Source organism: Primulina eburnea, chromosome 1 (assembly GCF_022965805.1).
Source record: "Primulina eburnea isolate SZY01 chromosome 1, ASM2296580v1, whole genome shotgun sequence".
In the NCBI taxonomy this organism is placed as follows: domain Eukaryota; kingdom Viridiplantae; phylum Streptophyta; class Magnoliopsida; order Lamiales; family Gesneriaceae; genus Primulina; species Primulina eburnea.
In genome coordinates this window covers 11348926-11368236 of record NC_133101.1, presented here as the reverse complement: position 1 = coordinate 11368236, position 19311 = coordinate 11348926, and the positions used below count along the sequence as shown (strand labels likewise).

The following is a 19311-nucleotide window of genomic DNA, read 5'->3' as shown; positions in this document are numbered from 1 at the left end:
CTGACTCTCATCTGATGATAACCCGATCGCAAGTCGATCTTGGAGTAAACAGAAGTACCCTGAAGCTGATCGAACAAGTCATCAATACGGGGTAAAGGGTACTTGTTTTTGATCGTCACCCGATTCAGCTGGCGATAATCAATGCACAACCGCATCGATCCATCCTTCTTCTTGACAAACAAGACTGGAGCTCCCCAAGGCGAAACACTCGGGCGAATATAACCCTTATCAAGAAGATCCTGCAATTGCTGCTTCAGCTCTCTCATCTCTGACGGAGCAAGACGATAGGGGGCACGAGAAATCGGTGCAGTCCCTGGCATTAAATCTATGCCAAATTCCACCTCTCTAACCGGAGGAAAACCAGGAATCTCATCTGGGAAAACATCAGGAAATTCACAAACCACTGGAATATCCTCTAGACCAACACTACCTGTGGATGAATCAATCGCATAGATAAGGTAGCCTTCCCCGCCCGACTCTAAAGCACGACAGGCTTTCAGAGCAGATACCACTGGCATCGGAGGTCGCGCTCCCTCACCATAGAAAAACCAACTAGAGCTTTCAGTCGTACGAAACTGAACAAGCTTCTGGTAACAATCCACAGTAGCTCGGTAGGTAGTCAATAAGTCTATACCCAAGATACAATCAAAATCTTCCATCTCTAGGATCATAAGATTCGCAGTCAACTCGTTACCCTCAAAATCTAAGGGACAACCCATCACTAGACGCTTTGCTAACACCGAATGACCCATCGGAGTAGAAACAGAAAGAATGACGTCTAGAGAAACATAGGGTAACTTATGACGCTTAACAAATCGTGCAGAAATGAAGGAATGAGAGGCTCCTGTATCAATAAGAACAAAAGCAGGAATACCGCATAAATGAAAAGTACCTGCTATGACTCTCTCCGTCTCATCTGCAGCCTGATCCTGGTTCAGCGCAAAAACCTGACCTTGGGCACGAGGTCGAAGATTCGAACTACCCACTGCCTGACCCTGCCTCCTCTGCTGAACAGTCGTCTGAGATCCAGAACCGGATCCTGCTCCACCTCGCAACTGAGGACAATTCTTCTTAATATGCCCCATCTCTCCGCACTGATAACAAGCTCCTGCGGCTACTCGGCATTGCTCCGATGGATGGTTCTTCCCACAATGCGCACAAGACTCCTTCTTCTTACCAAAGCGGAAAACACCACTAGATCGAGATCCAGATCCAGAAGAAGATGAACCAGATTTCTTGAATGACTGAGATCGAGGCCTCAAAGTACTCGGAGGTCTAGAAGAAGAAAGAATAGCCCTACCACGCTGGAGACTGATCTCTGCCTGGCGACACCGGTTCACTAACCCATCATAAGAAGTAGGATTATCACAGACAGTGACTCGATCAAAGATCTCCTGATTAAGACCCTGGAGGAAATGATCATACTTGGCCTCAGAACTGCCACTGATATGAGGAGCGAAGGGTAACAACTCAAAGAATTTCTGCTGATACTCATCAACAGACATACTCCCCTGCTTAAGGTTCAGGAGCTCAATCGTCTTGGCTTGGCGAAGGGCTGGAGGAAAGTACAGCTGCATGAAAGCTGCACGGAAATCGACCCAAGTCACCCTACCTTGGGACTGGACTATCGGCGCAGAAGTTGATCGCCACCACTTGCGCGCACGGCCCTCGAGAAGAAAGCTAAGGGTCTCTATCTTCTGCTCCTCGGTGCACTGAAATGCACGGAAACAACTCTCCATGCGCTCTAACCAGTCCTCAGCATCATCGGGAGTCTCACCACCAACTAAAGGCTTAGGCCCCATCTGAATAAAACGATGCAAATCGAAACGCCTAGGACCATCCCGACGATGACGATGCTCACGATGACGTCTATGATCGTCCTGGTCACCCCATCGACCTACACTCCCCTGACTACTCCCGTCATCAAAATGGTCAGCCATCGCTACAAGATAGAATAGGGAAAATGGTAAAATGGTCAACGGAAATCCCAAAACAGAATCTATATCCCAAAATCATACGCATGCTCTGATACCATAAATGTAGTGACCCGTTCCAGAATCACCTACTAGTCAAGAACTAAGCATACAACTAACTTAATTAATTATAATCAGAGATAACAGCGGAAATATGGCCAACAACAATAGTTATACAACCCAAACGAAATCAAAGTCTAGACTAACTCAAAATGAAATATCCAGTACAACCATATCGAATCAAATGGAAAACACTGAAAACTAAACCAACCAGCTACTCAACGTCCTCCTCCTGCTCCTCCTGAGCCATCCAACCTGAGGCCTGCCCCGTGGGAATGGGGTGTCCAAGAATAAATAAAACCGAGGACGTGAGCGATAAGAACGCCCAGTACAAAAATATGAGTATACAAACCTATATGAAATGCACATGCTATGATATGATACCAGGGTAGTCAAGAAACAGGAATCACAAAGGATCTCAAAATGCTCAGTCTAGAGGCGCCAAGTGGATAGTGCCGCGCGGTCCAACCTCTGGGTCACTGCATCCACTACAAGACAGACGTGGACCTAAAATGTCCCGGACCACCGAAGCCCTCCCGACCCGTCGGCCACTGTGTACTCTCGGTGTCCATGCGTCCACAAGACAGGGCTGAGCGGCCCCAAGATATAGCTTATCTCGAAAGAGATACAGCTCAACAGTAAAGGCTATCTCGAAGGAGATACGGCTCAACATGATATGCAATATGCATCATAACTCGTAACATAATAGCATGCATCATATGACATATAACAATGCAGCAAATACTCATGCAACACATATATGAATGTATACTCAACCAGGATATCTCGGATAGTACTTTCGTACCTCTATCACAGCAAGCCTAGCCTTACGCAACACCGCTAATCAGGTTTAGCACAAGCCTACGCATCAAAAGCATACTCAATCAATACTACCATGCTCGACTAGCAAAACCAGTACTCCCTAGTACTACCAAAGGTTTAGGGTTTACCTTCGTCCGTCGACAGCCCTTTGATGTCGATTGCCTTGAAACTCAGGCGCCGCTACGCTACTACTCCTGGCAGCTCTTGGCTATCGCTCGACCAACAACTAACCCTAGAAACCTTCCAAACTCTCCAAAATGAGAGAAAACTCAAGAAATTGGCAAGTCAAAATGAGGAAATCCGAGCACAATTTATAGGCCATGTTCGGATCCTCCGAACAACACTTCGGAACGTCCGAACGCTACGTGTCCATTGGCTCTTGACAGCTCATGATCGGATCCTACGATCATACACTTCGGACCGTCCGAACATGCATGGAAAATGACGTGTCGATCAACACTTGACACCTATGATCGGATTCACCGAACTACACTTCGGATCGTCCGAACTCTTCGGTGCTTCCGAACCCTCTTCGGTCCGTCCGATCATGACCATAGCCAAAATTACATCTTAAACCTTCTTAATCACCATTACTCCGTTAATTACCCAATTTGGAATTCGGGCTACTACAATTACTGTACGAAGTCAGTTAATTCGCTTTACCGATTTTAGTATAAAACAGGACTGATTGTTTTATAGCTTTTCTGCAGGAACCTATTTCGGTAATAAAGCTGATTCTATCAGAAATCAGAAGACATTTTCTGATTATAGACGTTGAACTCAGTCATCTATATATATGGAACAAACCCATATAGAAGAATGCTGAATCTTTCTCAAGAATCAATTGTATTTCCCAAAACAAGAATACCACGAATCTTTGACATCTTCGAGTTCAACATAAAGAAAAGTAGCACACGCTTCATAGCAGATATCTGATCTATTGAGATCATTTTGTGCTACTGTTTCTTACACTCTTCATAATTATTCACAGTACTCATATTTTATCAAGAAGAGTTTGTAATCTTAAAATAGTCTTTTCAGAACTTTGTTGTATAGTATTTTCACTGTGATGAGTAACTAAGAGTTTCAGTAGACAAAGGGTAAGCCCTGCTGAGTGGGTGTGTACAAGAGTTGTACTGTAAATCCAAAGTCTTTTAGTGATACCTTCTGGAAACAGAAGAAGGAGAGACGCAGAAGACTTTATCTTCGAACTTCCATAAACAATTGTTGTATACTGATATTACTATTTTCATTCACTTCATCGGATTGTTTCCGCACTTAATATTGCAATCTGTTGGAAGTATTCACGACAAGATCAGCTACTATCTCTAACAGGATTCTAGCACCTTCTTTATCCGAGAAAGAAAAGAAGAGATTGGAGAAGAGTTCATTCACCCTCCCCCCCCCCCCTCTAAACTCTTCCTCGATCGCCAACAGAGATTTTTGATTTGCTCTGGAATTAAAGTCTATAAATATTTCATTAAGGATTATATGAAATGAGATAATTTTTGCACCAGAATTTTTCTCCTTCTCTTTTCCTTGCAAAATTTCGGCCACCACACAAATTTTAAAGAAAAATTTCGGCCACTTCCACTGCCGCCGGATTTCTAAAATTCAGGCAATCTGATCTCAACGCAAATTTGGTTTAGATCTGTATTGTGATCTTACGAGGAATCCAGTCTCTGATAATGGACCTTTTTTGACGATCAAAGAAGAAGTAATATCTGTTTGTAGAGATTTACAAGAAAGAAAAACTACGCTAATCACGGAATGGTTTGGTGTCCAGCGTTAAATGCGCAAAGGTAAATAGAATTAAACACTTTATGAATGTTTAAAATTATACAACGCCCAAGAATGTTTTCAACGTCAAAACTAAAATTTTTAAACTTCTGTTGCATCTTGTGTGGGAGAAAACAGTACTACAACAATGATGACCATTAATGAGAGAGAGATGAGATAGGGGTACTAAATTTTCAATCAACTTAGAGATATTTAAAATCGATGGCACGAGGTTATTATATTTTTCTTTTATAAGTTGGGTAAGATGGCATAAAATCTAATAAATTAGAACATTAGTTGTGGGATCCCTCATGTAATTGTATGATAATCTCCTTCATTTAGTGTGGAGTTGATGTGGAGCCTATGCTATTTTCCAATTATCGAGTAGAGGACACCCATGATGTTTAACTTTAAACAGCTCATTTATTCATCAGCATTGGGTCTTTGTTCCAGTAGAAAACGTGGATATGGGCTACACTACCAACACTGACCTAACATATCGCATTTTCAGTTTCGTCAATTAAAGTTGCTAATTGACTATACATCACAAAGGAGAGAGCACAAATGTGAGACCATGTTATCTTAATCACGATTAATTAACATAAAATCGTAATTAGTTAATAACAGCGGAAAAGTTAGTTAAAAATTTGTGTTTGGTTCTATGAACTTTTGTCACGACCTCCCTCTAAATAGGACATACTAAAAAGTCAATTACTCAAAATAATTAACATACGTCCTCAAAAAATATAATCAAAATAAACAAGTGTCTGTCAGGCACAATTAAAGTATTAAAAAACCGAAAATATCATATAACCTGCAAGGCTCGATAATAACATAATATGACCCTCATAATACTCTAAATAAAATAGTAAAACTACTCAAGGCATCTTCCGATAAAAGTATAACTCTATGTGATATCCGTGTAATATATGAGACTACATCACGATAAAGTACTTCAATATGATCGAGCGCACTATCATGGAGCTCTGGTACTTCCTGATACTTTCTCTCGAGCAACTGAAGTCGAACCATCAGTGTAACCTATAATGTACACAGCCAAAACACACGAAAACCTCCTCAGGACTCAGAACCCCAATACAAGATATCAAGAAACCACGATATATTACATAGAAATGAAACTATTCTATGCATGATGCAATGCATGAACAATTGCAAGATATCAAGATATCTGAAATTAAAGAAACGATATCAAAAATCATATATAATATACTCGAGCTGGTCCACAACTCAGTGAACTGTGTCTATGGATATGGCTCCACTCTCGAATCTAGCAACTACCTAAGCCAGATGGGTGTTCAAAAATCTTCACAACACAATACCACATCATTTATAATGTATCTCAACCGAAATATAACCGGATCTCAATGACATAAATGTTCAATATGATATGTTCATTGGTATTGATGTGTCTAACCAAAATAAAAATATCCAATTTAAGTTTAAAATCGTAAGTTCTGTATTCCATTACATTCGCTCTTAATTCCAATTACAGGTCAATTGAGGTATTTTCCAGTTTATTCATAGAAACAAATAGGAACACAAAATATGTTAGGTTTTCAAAGTTGAACCAATTAGGACAATATATATTAATCTCTCCTATGTTCTTTCTAACAACTCATACGTATGTTACTTTTGTATTACATAATATGATTCTTCATTAGTCTTAGTATTCACAAGTTTCTTGCTACTTTAAGTGAGGCAAAACGAGAGTTCTATTTCCCCATTCCTTGAATCAGTAACTAAATCTACAGTAGGAAGTAATTTTATTAATCTTGCACTCATTATTAACCAAGATACAGTCATGCAATCCATATTAACTTGGACTTTCTGAACAAGTCTATAATTTGTTCACGGGCTGAATAACCTCCTTATAAACATCAAAATGACTATATAAATCATCAAGGTGTCAAGAGAACTTACAATAATTAATGTGTAGTTCACATCTTGAGGAATGTGATTCCACATAAAATCAGTTTAAATTTTAGGTAGTGTAATCGATTTAGAGTTTAGGTAGTGTTTGCAACCTCTAAAATTAAGTGATAAAAAAATTTTTTTGCAACCTCTAAAATTAAATCATTATTATTTTTTCTTAACAAAATATTAAACGAATCATAAGAAAGAAATCAAGAGCTTACATTCATCATTTTCGAAAGAAAGATCGCCCATACTTCCCTATTGAAGTCAAGAAAATATCTATTCTTATTTGATTCACGACCCCCCTCAAACAGATATTTTTTTTGTTTCCCTAAGCAAGTTCGCCATCAACCATAGCAGTAATTTGCTAAAATCTAGCATGAGCGAACACTTTCGGAACTAATGTCGAATGGACGATTCTGTAGTAGCGAAGAGCGAAATGGTTGATCCTCAACGATATGGATTGGATTTGATCGACTAAATAAAAACATTAAACTAAAATACATGAGATCTTATAGCACTTATCAATGAAATGACTTCCTCATCTATAAAAAAAAAAAAAAAACTGAGATGCCCCTTAGTATTTTCTTTCTTACCTATCCTAGAAAACTCATAAAGAAAAAAAAATCAATAATCACTTAACTTTAGAGGTTGCAAACGTTACTGGAATCGATTTCGAAAATAATATAATGGAATGAGAGTTTTTTATTTGCTTTATTTGAAGGTTTCCATAAAACCGAGATATAGTATAAGCATTTTTTTACACCTCTGATAATTGTTAAGGCAGTTATTATTATTATCACTTTGTCTAATTCATTTTTGAAATGCATAGAAATCAAAAGGCTCACTGACTGATCCATATTATAACTTCAAACTGACGGAACCAATTAGAGTTCCTCTCTTAATGATTTTTTTTTGTCCAGTGTTTCGTTTCTTTTCTCTACTTTTGAAAATGATTCTTAACCGTTGGAGATCACGTGTACATGCATGCCTCAACATTGGATCTGAGATTTCATTTCTTTCAAGTTAATCATCATATATATAATAAATTTTTAAGGACAGTGCCACTACTTGTAAAAATATTAATTTTGACAAAATATAGATATTTTTCTTCCATGGACGTAGTTAAAAATTTTAGTTTTTAGGACAAATTTACAAGTAAATTATAAATTCATTTTGAAACTCAAGATCCTATAATTAACAATAATCTGATTATGGGACCTCAAAACATGTTTTATAATCAAGCATAAATCAAATTCAAGTAATTAAAATTTACATGCAGATGTTCATATTTATGTTTACATTCTGATAACATCTTTGAATTCCCCATGCTCCTATGCCTAGAGATACTAATGCAATTACAATTTCAGCAACTGAGATCCAAAATGTATATGCGGTGGAGTTGGACGTAGGGGTCGCAGGAGGGGCAGATGCCATGTCCAGCTTGGATGACAGGAAAACACAAGATCCATCACCTGTGTTTTAAACATTAAACGTCATCTAAATTCCACCCTATAGCAAATTAAAAAAAATAATAACAATAAACTTACTTGGATCTACTATTGATAGAAAACCAAGGCCCCCAAAGGTGCAATTATCAGGGGACGGATCTCTCTGAAAAACTGAATTGAAGACGTACTAAGCATGTCTATAATAATCCCCTTCTAAGAAACATTGGTCATTCTGTTGGATATCAAAACTAGAACTTTCTTTGCCATTGATGCATATATTCTGCAGTTTTAAGAAAACCATCTGTAGCGGGATAGGAGGCATTGTAACACACCAATGTGGCTCTTCTGCAATTGAGAAGGAATAAACTAATGGGCGAAGAATAAACCAATCGTCCAAGAAGGTAACTGTACAAACCCATAAATTACCTGAAGTAGTATGCACATTCAAGAAAACATTCTGCACAAGGAACACAATGAACAAAAATTTGCAAGATACCATGGGAATCTGAAAAAAAAAATTCAAGTTTTGAAACAGTATTAGCCTAGGAAAAACTAGTTTTGCATCATTTTGCCATCTCTGGCCCCTGTGTGTGTAGGATGAGTGAGGAGAAAAGAGACTTCTCTTTTCTAAAAGAGCAAAATTTATCTGGTATTATACTCTTTTATTTTTTTTTATATTACAAATTTTTATAAAAGGTTATTATTAATAAAAAAATCATCCTCAAACCCAACAAAAAAATATGACAAGAAATCTTAGCAATCCCACTGCCTCATCTTGTTTCTTAAACAGAGTATATCTATATCTATACTAATATAAATATATTAGTATAGATAAGGACATTTACGTAAATTCACAATTCAAACTTATATATTTATATTAGTATAGATTAGTATAGATATACTCTGTTTAAAAACAAGATGAGGCAGTGGGATTGCGAAGATTTCTTGTGATATTTTTTGTTGGGTTGGAGGATGATATTTTATTAATAATAACCTTGTATAAAAATTTGTAATATAAAAAAAAACAGAAGAGCAGAATACCAGATAAATTTTGCTCCTTTAGAAAAGAGAAGTCTCTTCTCCCCTCCCTCATCCTACACACACCGGAGTCAGAGATGGCAAAATGATGCAAAACTAGTTTTTCCTAGGCTAATATTATTTCAAAACTTGAATTTTTTTCAGATTCCCATGGCATCTTGCAAATTTTTGTTCATTGTGTTCCTTGTGCAGAATATTTTCTTGAATGTGCATACTACTTCAGGTAATTTATGGGTTTGTACAGTTACCTTCTTGGAATGGTTTATTCTTCGTCCATTAGTTAATTCCTTCTCAATTGCAGGAGAGCCACATTGGTGTGTTACAATGCCTCCTATCCCGATACAGGCGGTTCTCTTAGAACTGCAAAATATATGCATCAATGGCAAAGAAAGTTCTTGTTTTTATATCCAACAGAATTGCCGATGTTTCTTAGAAGGGGATGATTATAGACGTGCTTCGTACATCTTCAATTCAATTTTTCAGAGGGATCCGTCCCCTGAAAATTGCAACTTTGGGGGCCTTGGTTTTCTATCAATAGTAGATCCAAGTAAGTTTATTGTTATTATTTTTAATAATTTGCTGTAGGGTGGAATTTAGATTACGTTTAATGTTTAAAACGCAGGTGATGGATCTTGTTTTTCCCGTCATCCAAGCTGGACGTGGCATCTGCCCCTCCTGCCACCCCCACCTCCAACTCCACCGCATATACATTTTGGATCTCAGTTGCTGAAATTGTCACTGCATTAATATCTCTAGGCATAGGAGCATGGGGAATTCAAAGATGTTATCAAAATGTAAACATAAATATGAACATCTGCATGTAAATTTTAATTATTTGAATTTGATTTATGCTTGATTATAAAACATGTTGTGAGATCCCATAATCAGATTATTGTTAATTATAGGATCATGAGTTTCAAAATAAATTTATAATTTACTTGTAAATTTGTCCTCAAAACTAAAATGTTTAACTACGTCCATGGAAGAAAAATATCTATATTTCGTCAAATTTAATATTTTTACAAGTAGTGGCACTGTCCTTAAAAATTTATTATATATATCATGATTAACTTGAAAGAAATGAAATCTCAGATCCAATGTTGAGGCATGCATGTACACGTGATCTCCAACGGTTAAGAATCATTTTCAAAAGTAGAGAAAAGAAACGAAACAATAGACAAAAAAAATCATTAAGAGAGGAAGTCTAATTGGTTCCGTCAGTTTGAAGTTATAATATGGATCATTCAGTGAGCCTTTTATTTCTATGTAGTACAAAAATGAATTAGATAAAGTGATAATAATAATAACTGCCTTAACAATTATCAGAGGTGTAAAAAGATGCTTATACTATATCTCGGTTTTATGGAACCTTCAAATAAAGCAAATAAAAAACTCTCATTCCATTATATTATTTTCGAAACCGATTCCAGTAATGTTTGCAACCTCTAAACTTAAGTGATATTGATTTTTTTTCTTTATGAGTTTTCTAGGATAGGTAGGAAAGAAAATACTATGGGGCATCTCTTTCTTTTTTTATATAGATGAGGAAGTAATTTCATTGGTAAGTGATATAAGATCTCGCGTATTTTAGTTTAATGTTTCTATTTAGTGGATCAAATCCAATCCATATCGTTGAGGATCAACCATTTCGCTCGTCGCTACTACGGAATCGTCCATTCGACATTAGTTCCTAAAGTGTTCGCTCATGCTAGATTTTAGCATATTACTGCTATGGTTGATGGCGAACTTGCTTAGGGAAACAAAAAAATTATCTGTTTGAGGGGGGCCGTGAATCAAATAATAATGAATACTTTCTTGACTTCAATAGGGAAGTATGGGCGATCTTTATTCCGGAAATGATGAATGGAAGCTTTTGATTTCTTTCTTATGATTCGTTTAATATTTTGTTAAGAAAAAATAATAATGATTTAATTTTAGAGGTTGCAAACAAATTTTTTTATCACTTAATTTTAGAGGTTGCAAACACTACCTAAACTCTAAACCGATTACACTACCTAAACATTAAACCGATTGTATGTGGAATCACATTCCTCAAGATGTGAACTACATATTAATTATTGTAAGTTATCTTGACACCTTGATGCTTTATATAGTCATTTTGATGTTTATAAGGAGGTTATTCAGCCCATGAACAAATTATAGACTTGTTCAGAAAGTCCAAGTTAATATGGATTGCATTACTGTATCTTGGTTAATAATGAGTGCAAGATTAATAAAATTACTTCCTACTGTAGATTTAGTTACTGATTCAAGGAATGGGGAAATAGAACTCTCGTTTTGCCTGACTTGAAGTAGCAAGAAACTTGTGAATACTACGACATGAAGAATCATATTATGTAATACAAAAGTAACATACATATGAGTTGTTAGAAATAACATAGAAGAGATTAATATATATTGTCCTAATTGGTTCTACTTTAAAACCTTTCCTATTTGTTTCTATGAATAAACTGGAAAATATCTCAATTGACTTGTAATTGGAATTAAGAGCAAATGTAATGGAATACAGGACGTATGATTTGAGACTTAAATTGGATGTTTTTATTTTGGTTAGACACATCAATACCTTTGAACATATCATATTAAACATTTATGTCATTGAGATCCGGTTATATTTCGGTTGAGATACATTATAAATGATGTGGTATTGGGTTGTGGAGATTTTTGAACACCCATCTGGCTTAGGTCATTGCTTGATTTGAGAGTGGAGCCATATCCACAGACACGGTTCACTGAGTTGTGGACCAGTTCGAGTATTTTATATATGATTTTTGATATCGTTACTTTAATTTGGGATATCCTGATATCTTGAAATTGTTCATGCATAGCATCATGCATAGAATAGTTTCATTTCTATGTCATATATCGTGGTTTCTTGATATCTTATATTGGGGTTCTAAGTCCTGAGGAGGTTTTCGTGTGTTTTGTCTGTGTACATGATAGGTTACACTGATGGTTCGACTTCAGTTGCTCGAGAGAAAGTATCAGGAAGTACCAGAGCTCCATGATAGTGCGCTTGATCATATTGAAGTACTTTATCGTGATGTAGTCTCATATATTACACGGATATCACATAGAGTTATACTTTTATCGGAAGATGCCTTGAGTAGTTTTACTATTTTATTTAGAGTATTATGAGGGTCGTATTATGTTATTATCGAGCCTTGCAGGTTATATGATATTTTCTGTTTTTTTATACTTTAATTGTGTCTGGCCAACACTTGTTTATTTTGATTATGTTTTTTGAGGACGTATGTTAATTATTTTGAGTAATTGATTTTATAGTATGTCCTATTTAGAGAGAGGTCGTGACAAAAGTTCATAGACCCAAACACAAATTTTTAACTAACTTTTCCGCTGTTATTAACTAATTACGATTTTATGTTAATTAATCGTGATTAAGATAACATGCTCTCACATTTGTGCTCTCTCCTTTGTGATGTATAGTCAATTAACAACTTTAATTGACGAAACTGAAAATGCGATATGTTAGGTCAGTGTTGGTAGTGTAGCCCATATCCACGTTTTCTACTGGAACAAAGACACAATGTTGATGAATAAATGAGCTGTTTAAAGTTAAACATCATGGGTGTCCTCTACTCGATAATTGGAAAATATCATAGGCTCCACATCAACTCCACACTAAATGAAGGAGATTATCATACAAACATGAGGGGATCCCGCAACTAATGTTCTAGTTTATTAGATTTTATGCCATCTTACCCGACTTATAAAAGAAAAATATAATAACCTCGTGCTATCGATTTTAAAGATCTCTAAGTTGATTGAAAATTTAGTACCCCTATCTCATCTATCTCTCATTAATGGTCATCATTGTTGGAGTACTGTTTTCTCCCACACAAGATGCAACAGAAGTTTAAAAATTTTAGTTTTGACGTTGAAAACATTCTTGGGCGTTGTATAATTTTAAACATTCATAAAGTGTTTAATTCTATTTACCTTTGCGCATTTAACGCTGAACACCAAACCATTCCGTGATTAGCGTAGTTTTTCTTTCTTGTAAATCTCTACGAACCGATATTCCTTCTTCTTTGATCGCTAAAGAAGGTCCATTATCAGAGACTGGATTCCTCGTATAGATCAGAATACAGATTTAAACGAAAGTTGCGTTGAGATTAGATTGCCTGAATTTTAGAAATCCGATGGCAATGGAAGTGCCCGAAATTTTTCTTTAAAATTTGTGTGGTGGCCGAAATTTTGCAAGGAAAAGAGAAGGAGAAAAATTTTGGTGCAAATATTATCTCATTTCATATAATCCTTAAGTTTTACAATTAATACTTATAAATTTTCTAGTAATTTATCAATTTTTCTATAAATGTGATTAATATAATTCAGTTTATATATTAAATAATATCATATAAATTCAAAAAAATTATGTTGACAATGTTTCGATAATGATTTAGTAGTTCATCTCTTATTTATGGTCCCCGTTAAGTTAAATTAGGTCATTGATACTGCTTTAACTTACTTTTTCTGTTACTTAAAATCCCTTCCTTGGAGAAGAAAGCAAAAAAAAAAAAATATCTCCTATCAAGCTAAGCAGTAATTGTAGTATGTTCATCTAAATTGAAATGGTGCTGGTAATCGAAATATTTCAACTTAAAATATATGAAGATCAGCTAGTATATATATATATATATATATATATATATATATATATATATATATATATGAAACAAATTATGTAAATATATTAATATATAACAGCATGCATGCGAGCGCTACAAGAGATCTTACCAGACGAAGAAGTGAAAACCAAATTATGGGTGAACTACTCACGGTAGTATAAGTGATCGAGAGCCAAGTATTATATAATGTTGGTGATCAAGAGCCAGGTATTATATAATGGTGGTGATTGAGAGCCAAGTACTATATAAATAATACATATATGGCTATAGCTATATATATGTATATGGATATATATATAGCTATAGCCATATATGTATATCTACATATATGTATATGGCTATATATATATATGGCTATATATGTATGGCTATACTATATATATGTATATGGATATATATATATGGATATATATATAGCTATAGCCATATATGTATATCTACATATATATGTATATGGCTATATATATATATGGCTATATATGTATGGCTATACTATATATATGTATATGGATATATATATAGCTATAGCCATATATGTATACAGGGGCGGAGGGAGACTAGTGGCCACCTGGGCTGTAGCCCGGGTGGCCCAAAAAAAAATTTTTTTTTAGTATGTGAAAATTTTTGTCCAGCCCAGGTAGCCCAGGTGGCCCAATAAAATTTTTTTAGCATGCAATAGTTTTTGTCCAGCCCATTCCAAAGTCCAATTGTGTTTGATATTGTCAAAATTAAAAAAAAAACTGATTACGTTTACAAAAGTGAGAATCAAACCCTCCCAACACATCGTGTCGCCTCTCTCCCAACATCAGCCTGTTTTCTTTTGTTTTTCCTCAACCACGCCTACTTGAAGGAGTATCGAGTGCAATTCAATCTTTGGTTGGAATTGCTGTTAAAAAAGGTTTGTTTGGGCTTCCGTTGTGCATTTGATTTTTGGTGTTTATTTGTTCTTCTGGCTATAGTTTCATGCTTCTGAGTCTTTGTTGCTCTTTCTTTTTTTTCCCACAATATTGGTTTTGATTTATGAGAATGTGGGATATTTATTAGTTGATATGAGATGGATTTATGGTGTTTATTAGTTGATTTTTTCCCACAATATTGGTTGATCGATTAATTAGTTGATATGAGATGGATTAATTAGTATTTAGTACAGTACGATATTCTTGAATGATGGATTAATTAGTTGGTTTAAAGAAACTCATGTCTATGTTCGAGACACATTTATACATGCTTGTGTAGTTGTAGAAGAAAATGTTCTTAAATTGCATTTCAAGTATTCACTCATGCAAAATGATGCACATGTCTTCGCATCAGTTGATATAAATGTAATAGATAATATGATTGAGTTTTGTGGACTGGTGAATTGGGTGCTTGATTATTCTGTGTTAGAGTTATTCTAGAAATATTGAGTGCTTAATTATAGAGATATATTTTTTGAAATAAATATAGAGATATATTAAGATCATATATTATTTGTTTATCGAGTATTGTCATGTTATTAACATTAAATTTATCTATGCACTCTATATTATTTGGTTCTAATCTAAATTTAATAATTTTGTTTATATTAGGTTATTTTAATGTCAAATCAAGAGAGAAAGAGGAAAAAAAATATTTTATCATTCTTTCAGCCAACAATTGATAATCCTTCATCATCCGAGAGGATCGAGACTCATGCATCCATTCATATTGAGGAGCCCGAGCCTCCTTCTAAATCTAAAAGCGTTGTGTTTGATGAAACTTCCCTTGAACGGGATCCTGGATTGCGTATTCCGATGTTGCAACATCCTGTTAATCATCGTGATGAAATTAGACGAGCTTATATCAAAATGGGACCTTATCAACCTAAATTGTCGGAATACCCACGGTCTGAATCAGGAAAGCAGCATCGTCGATTTCAATATACATGGTTTAAAAAGTTTCCATGGTTAGAGTACTCTCCTTCGAAGGATGCAGTATTTTGTTTTCCGTGCTATCTTTTTGAATTAAGTGAAGCACAACAATCTACATTTACAATTGAAGGGTTTAAAAGTTGGAAACGCGTTAATGATGGAGCAAAGTGTGCTTTTTTGTCTCACATGGGAAGTTCTAACTCGACACACAATAAATCTTCAAAATCTGTTGTTGATTTGATGAATGTCACTAGGCATATAGATGTAGTTATGAATCGAGAAACTTCTGAACATATTCAAAAAAATGGGTTAAGGCTTGCAGCAACAATTGAGTGTGTCCATTGGCTTAGTTTGCAAGGATGTGGATTGAGAGGTCATGATGAATCTTCATATTCCCTAAATCGTGGTAATTTCATTGAGATGTTAAAACTATTGGGGAAATGGAATGCTAGTATTGAAGATGTTATCTTAGACAAGGCTCCGGGAAATGCAAGATATACCTCACCAGAAGTTCAAGAGTGGTGCTTTTAATGGATTGCAAGCTTTATTTCTTAAAGATTGCCCCTATGCATATTATGTACATTGTTTTGCCCATCGACTCCAACTAGCATTAGTTGGAGCAGCTGAAAAAGAGATCTCTATATGGCTTTTCTTTTCAAATCTGACGACTATTGTCAATCTTGTTACATCTTCTTCCAAGCGCAATGCTGAGTTACAATCTAATCAAGTTAATGAAATTGCACGTTCTGTTGTTGCCGGTGAACGCGAGACTGGGCGAGGAGCTAATCAGATTGGTACTTTGCATCGAGCAGGTACTACTCGTTGGAGCTCCCATTTTGATTCTATTTGCAGCTTGATAGATATGTATGATGCAACTATTAATGTGCTCGAAAACATTATCATTGATGGCACCTCTACTTCAATGCGCGGGGAAGCTGGTGGTTCATTAATAGTGATGAAGTCTTTTGATTTCATTTTTATTTTGCATTTGATGCAAAAAATTATGGGGATCACAAATTTGCTTTGCCGAGCCTTGCAACAAAAATCTCTTGATATCATAAGTGCAATGGATTTGGTCTCTACGACTAAAGAACTTTTCCTGAGATTGAGAAATGATGGTTTTGATATTCTTCTTTCGTATGTAAAATCATTTTGCACAAGATTGGATGTCGATATACCGGAGATGAGTTCTCATTATAAGCATTCTACTCGTTCATGCAAGAAAAAGGATACCATCACAGTTGAACATCACTTTCATTATGATATATTTAATGTTGCAATAGATTTTCAGTTGGAAGAGTTAAACTCTAGATTCAGTGATGAGACAGTTGAACTTCTAATTCTCAGTTCTGCTTTGGATCCAAAAGATAATTTTAAATGGTTCAACATTGACAAGATTTGTACTCTCGCTGAGAAGTATTATCCCGAGGACTTCACTGAACAGGAAAGGCATCATTTGAGGTGTCAGCTACAACATTTTGAGCTCGATGTAGTTTGTCATGAACATTTTGAGCTCGATGTAGCTTCAAATATAGACTCAGATTCTATAATTGATGAATATTATACTTCAAAGAATCGTAGATCACAGCTTCAATAGTAAGATTATGTTTATACAGATTATCTTTGTATATTTTAGCTTACAAATATTTAATTTAATCATCTAACATTAAATGAATGATTTTAGAGATATTTATTTTATTTGATCTTCATTAATTTTTCTTGCAGGATGATGGAGATATAATATTACATTATCAATGTTTTGTCGGTTTCTGAATCTTACGAGTTCAATAACCAAAATATTGAAGATCTTGTTAATGAGAAATGTTTGAGACTACGATGAACAGGTATCATAGTTATGATTTTAATTGTTATGGATTATTTTGTTTTTTGTTAAAAAAAATTTAGCCCGGGTAGATCTCAATTCCTGGCTCCGCCACTGTATGTATATCTACATATATGTATATGGCTATATATATATATGGCTATATATGTATGGCTATACTATATATGTATATGGATATATATATAGCTATAGCCATATATGTATATGGCTATATATATATATGGCTATATATGTATGGCTATACTATATATATGTATATGGATATATATAGCTATAGCCATATATGTATATCTACATATATGTATATGGCTATATATATATATATGGCTATATATGTATGGCTATACTATATAGCCATATATATATATAGCCATATACATATATGTATATAGCTACGATATATATAGCTATACACATATATGGCAATTTGGAGTTTTTTAAGGTAATAATAATTTAACATATTATATCAAAAGTAAGAATAAAATGATAATGTCCAATTTATATATGACTAGATTATTAATTTTATTTTTTTGAAAAATAAAAATTAAGAGAGTCACGTTGAAAAAGGTTTAACTAAAATGTGAAGGAATAATGCATATATATTTTTTAAGATCCAAACTAGAGGAAAAAATATCATGCGCTAAATTTGCATACCCGAGTGTTAAGAGAATTGTATGTACGTGGCAGCTGACCGGAATCGGATTCATTATTTGGTGAATTTACTGGTCCATTCCTCTATCGACGTTCGAGTAAACTCCGCTGCATTGATTGAGAGTGTCGTGGCAGGGATAAGGTTGCCTGAGCTCCGAGCACAAATAAGCGGCGTCGAAGGAGTTTTTGATGGAATTGTTGGCATTTTGAAATATACCCCATTGCTTTGAAGATCGGAATCAAATCTCTATTCGCATTGTGCCTCGCGAAGCAGCACAGGCACAAGGCTATTGCGGCAGGTGCGGTGGAGGCGCTGGTCCACAGGTTGGTGGAGTTCGATATGTGCGACACCGAGAGAGCACTAGCGACGGTGGAATTTTATGTCGGATCCTATCAGGTTGCGCGGCATTCGTCTCGCACACCATGGTGGTCCCCTTACTGGTGAAAATCATCTTGAAGGTCTCAGATCGCGCCACCGAGTATGCAGCCGGAGCTCTGCTCTCGCTGTTCTCGGCGTCGGAGAAGACCCAGAAGAATGAGTTGGCAGCCGGCGTGTTGACTCAGCTGCTGGTGCTGGTGCTGGTGCAGAGCGATTGCACGGTGAGAGCTAAGCGAAAGGCGCAAGTGCTGCTAAAATGGCTTCGCGACTCGTGGTCCCAGGAGTCTATACATGGAGAATTCACGTGATTTCCATGACAGCGACGTCGTTTTGTTTTGATTAAATATATTATAAATTCGATTTTAGAATTAAAGAATATTATATAAATTATATAAAAAAATAAACCCAAAAAAAAAAATTGACGCTCGGAAATGAGCACATATGTGGGATTTCGCTTGTTGTGCATCTGTTTTTCTATGTAACAATTTTTTTTGTTTAGTGTGTGTGTGTTTTTTTTGGTTAAACGGTTTGTTATAGATCATGATTATATATCGAGTGAAATGATCGATGCTATATTATTATATGACAACGTAGCATAGAAATTGTTTATATTTCGTCGTTTTCCTGTTATTGCATTATCTTTTTGGGTTTAATCTAGAGTGCATAAAAAATAGCAGATGCGGGTTCTTAATGTGTGAAAATAATAATAATAATAATAATAATAATAATGGATTATTTATTATTTGTCATTTGATTTATAAAATTCTTCCAATATAAAAAAAAAAATATTTAAAATTGCAAAATGCAAATTGAAATTGAGA

General features: G+C 35.3%; 1 protein-coding gene and 1 pseudogene across 1 annotated transcript; both read left to right on the top strand.

Annotated features, from left to right (window-relative positions):
• The first annotated feature begins 15305 nt into the window (after nucleotides 1–15305).
• On the top strand, nucleotides 15306–17214 carry LOC140804070 (uncharacterized). Its single transcript, XM_073159961.1, has 2 exons — nucleotides 15306–16068; nucleotides 16175–17214. The coding sequence occupies exons 1-2, from the start codon at nucleotides 15306–15308 to the stop codon at nucleotides 17212–17214; spliced, it is 1803 nt and encodes a 600-aa protein (XP_073016062.1).
• A 788-nt stretch (nucleotides 17215–18002) lies between these two features.
• LOC140811335 (U-box domain-containing protein 26-like) lies at nucleotides 18003–18922 on the top strand (annotated as a pseudogene).
• Nucleotides 18923–19311: the final 389 nt, after the last annotated feature.

Excerpts from the sequence above, each read along its gene's own strand:
- LOC140804070 (XM_073159961.1), top strand. The coding sequence starts at position 15,306 with ATGTCAAATCAAGAGAGAAAGAGGAAAAAAAATATTTTATCATTCTTT. Across the intron at positions 16,069-16,174 it reads ATTGGGGAAATGGAATGCTA|ATTGCCCCTATGCATATTAT; the intron begins GTATTGAAGATG and ends TATTTCTTAAAG.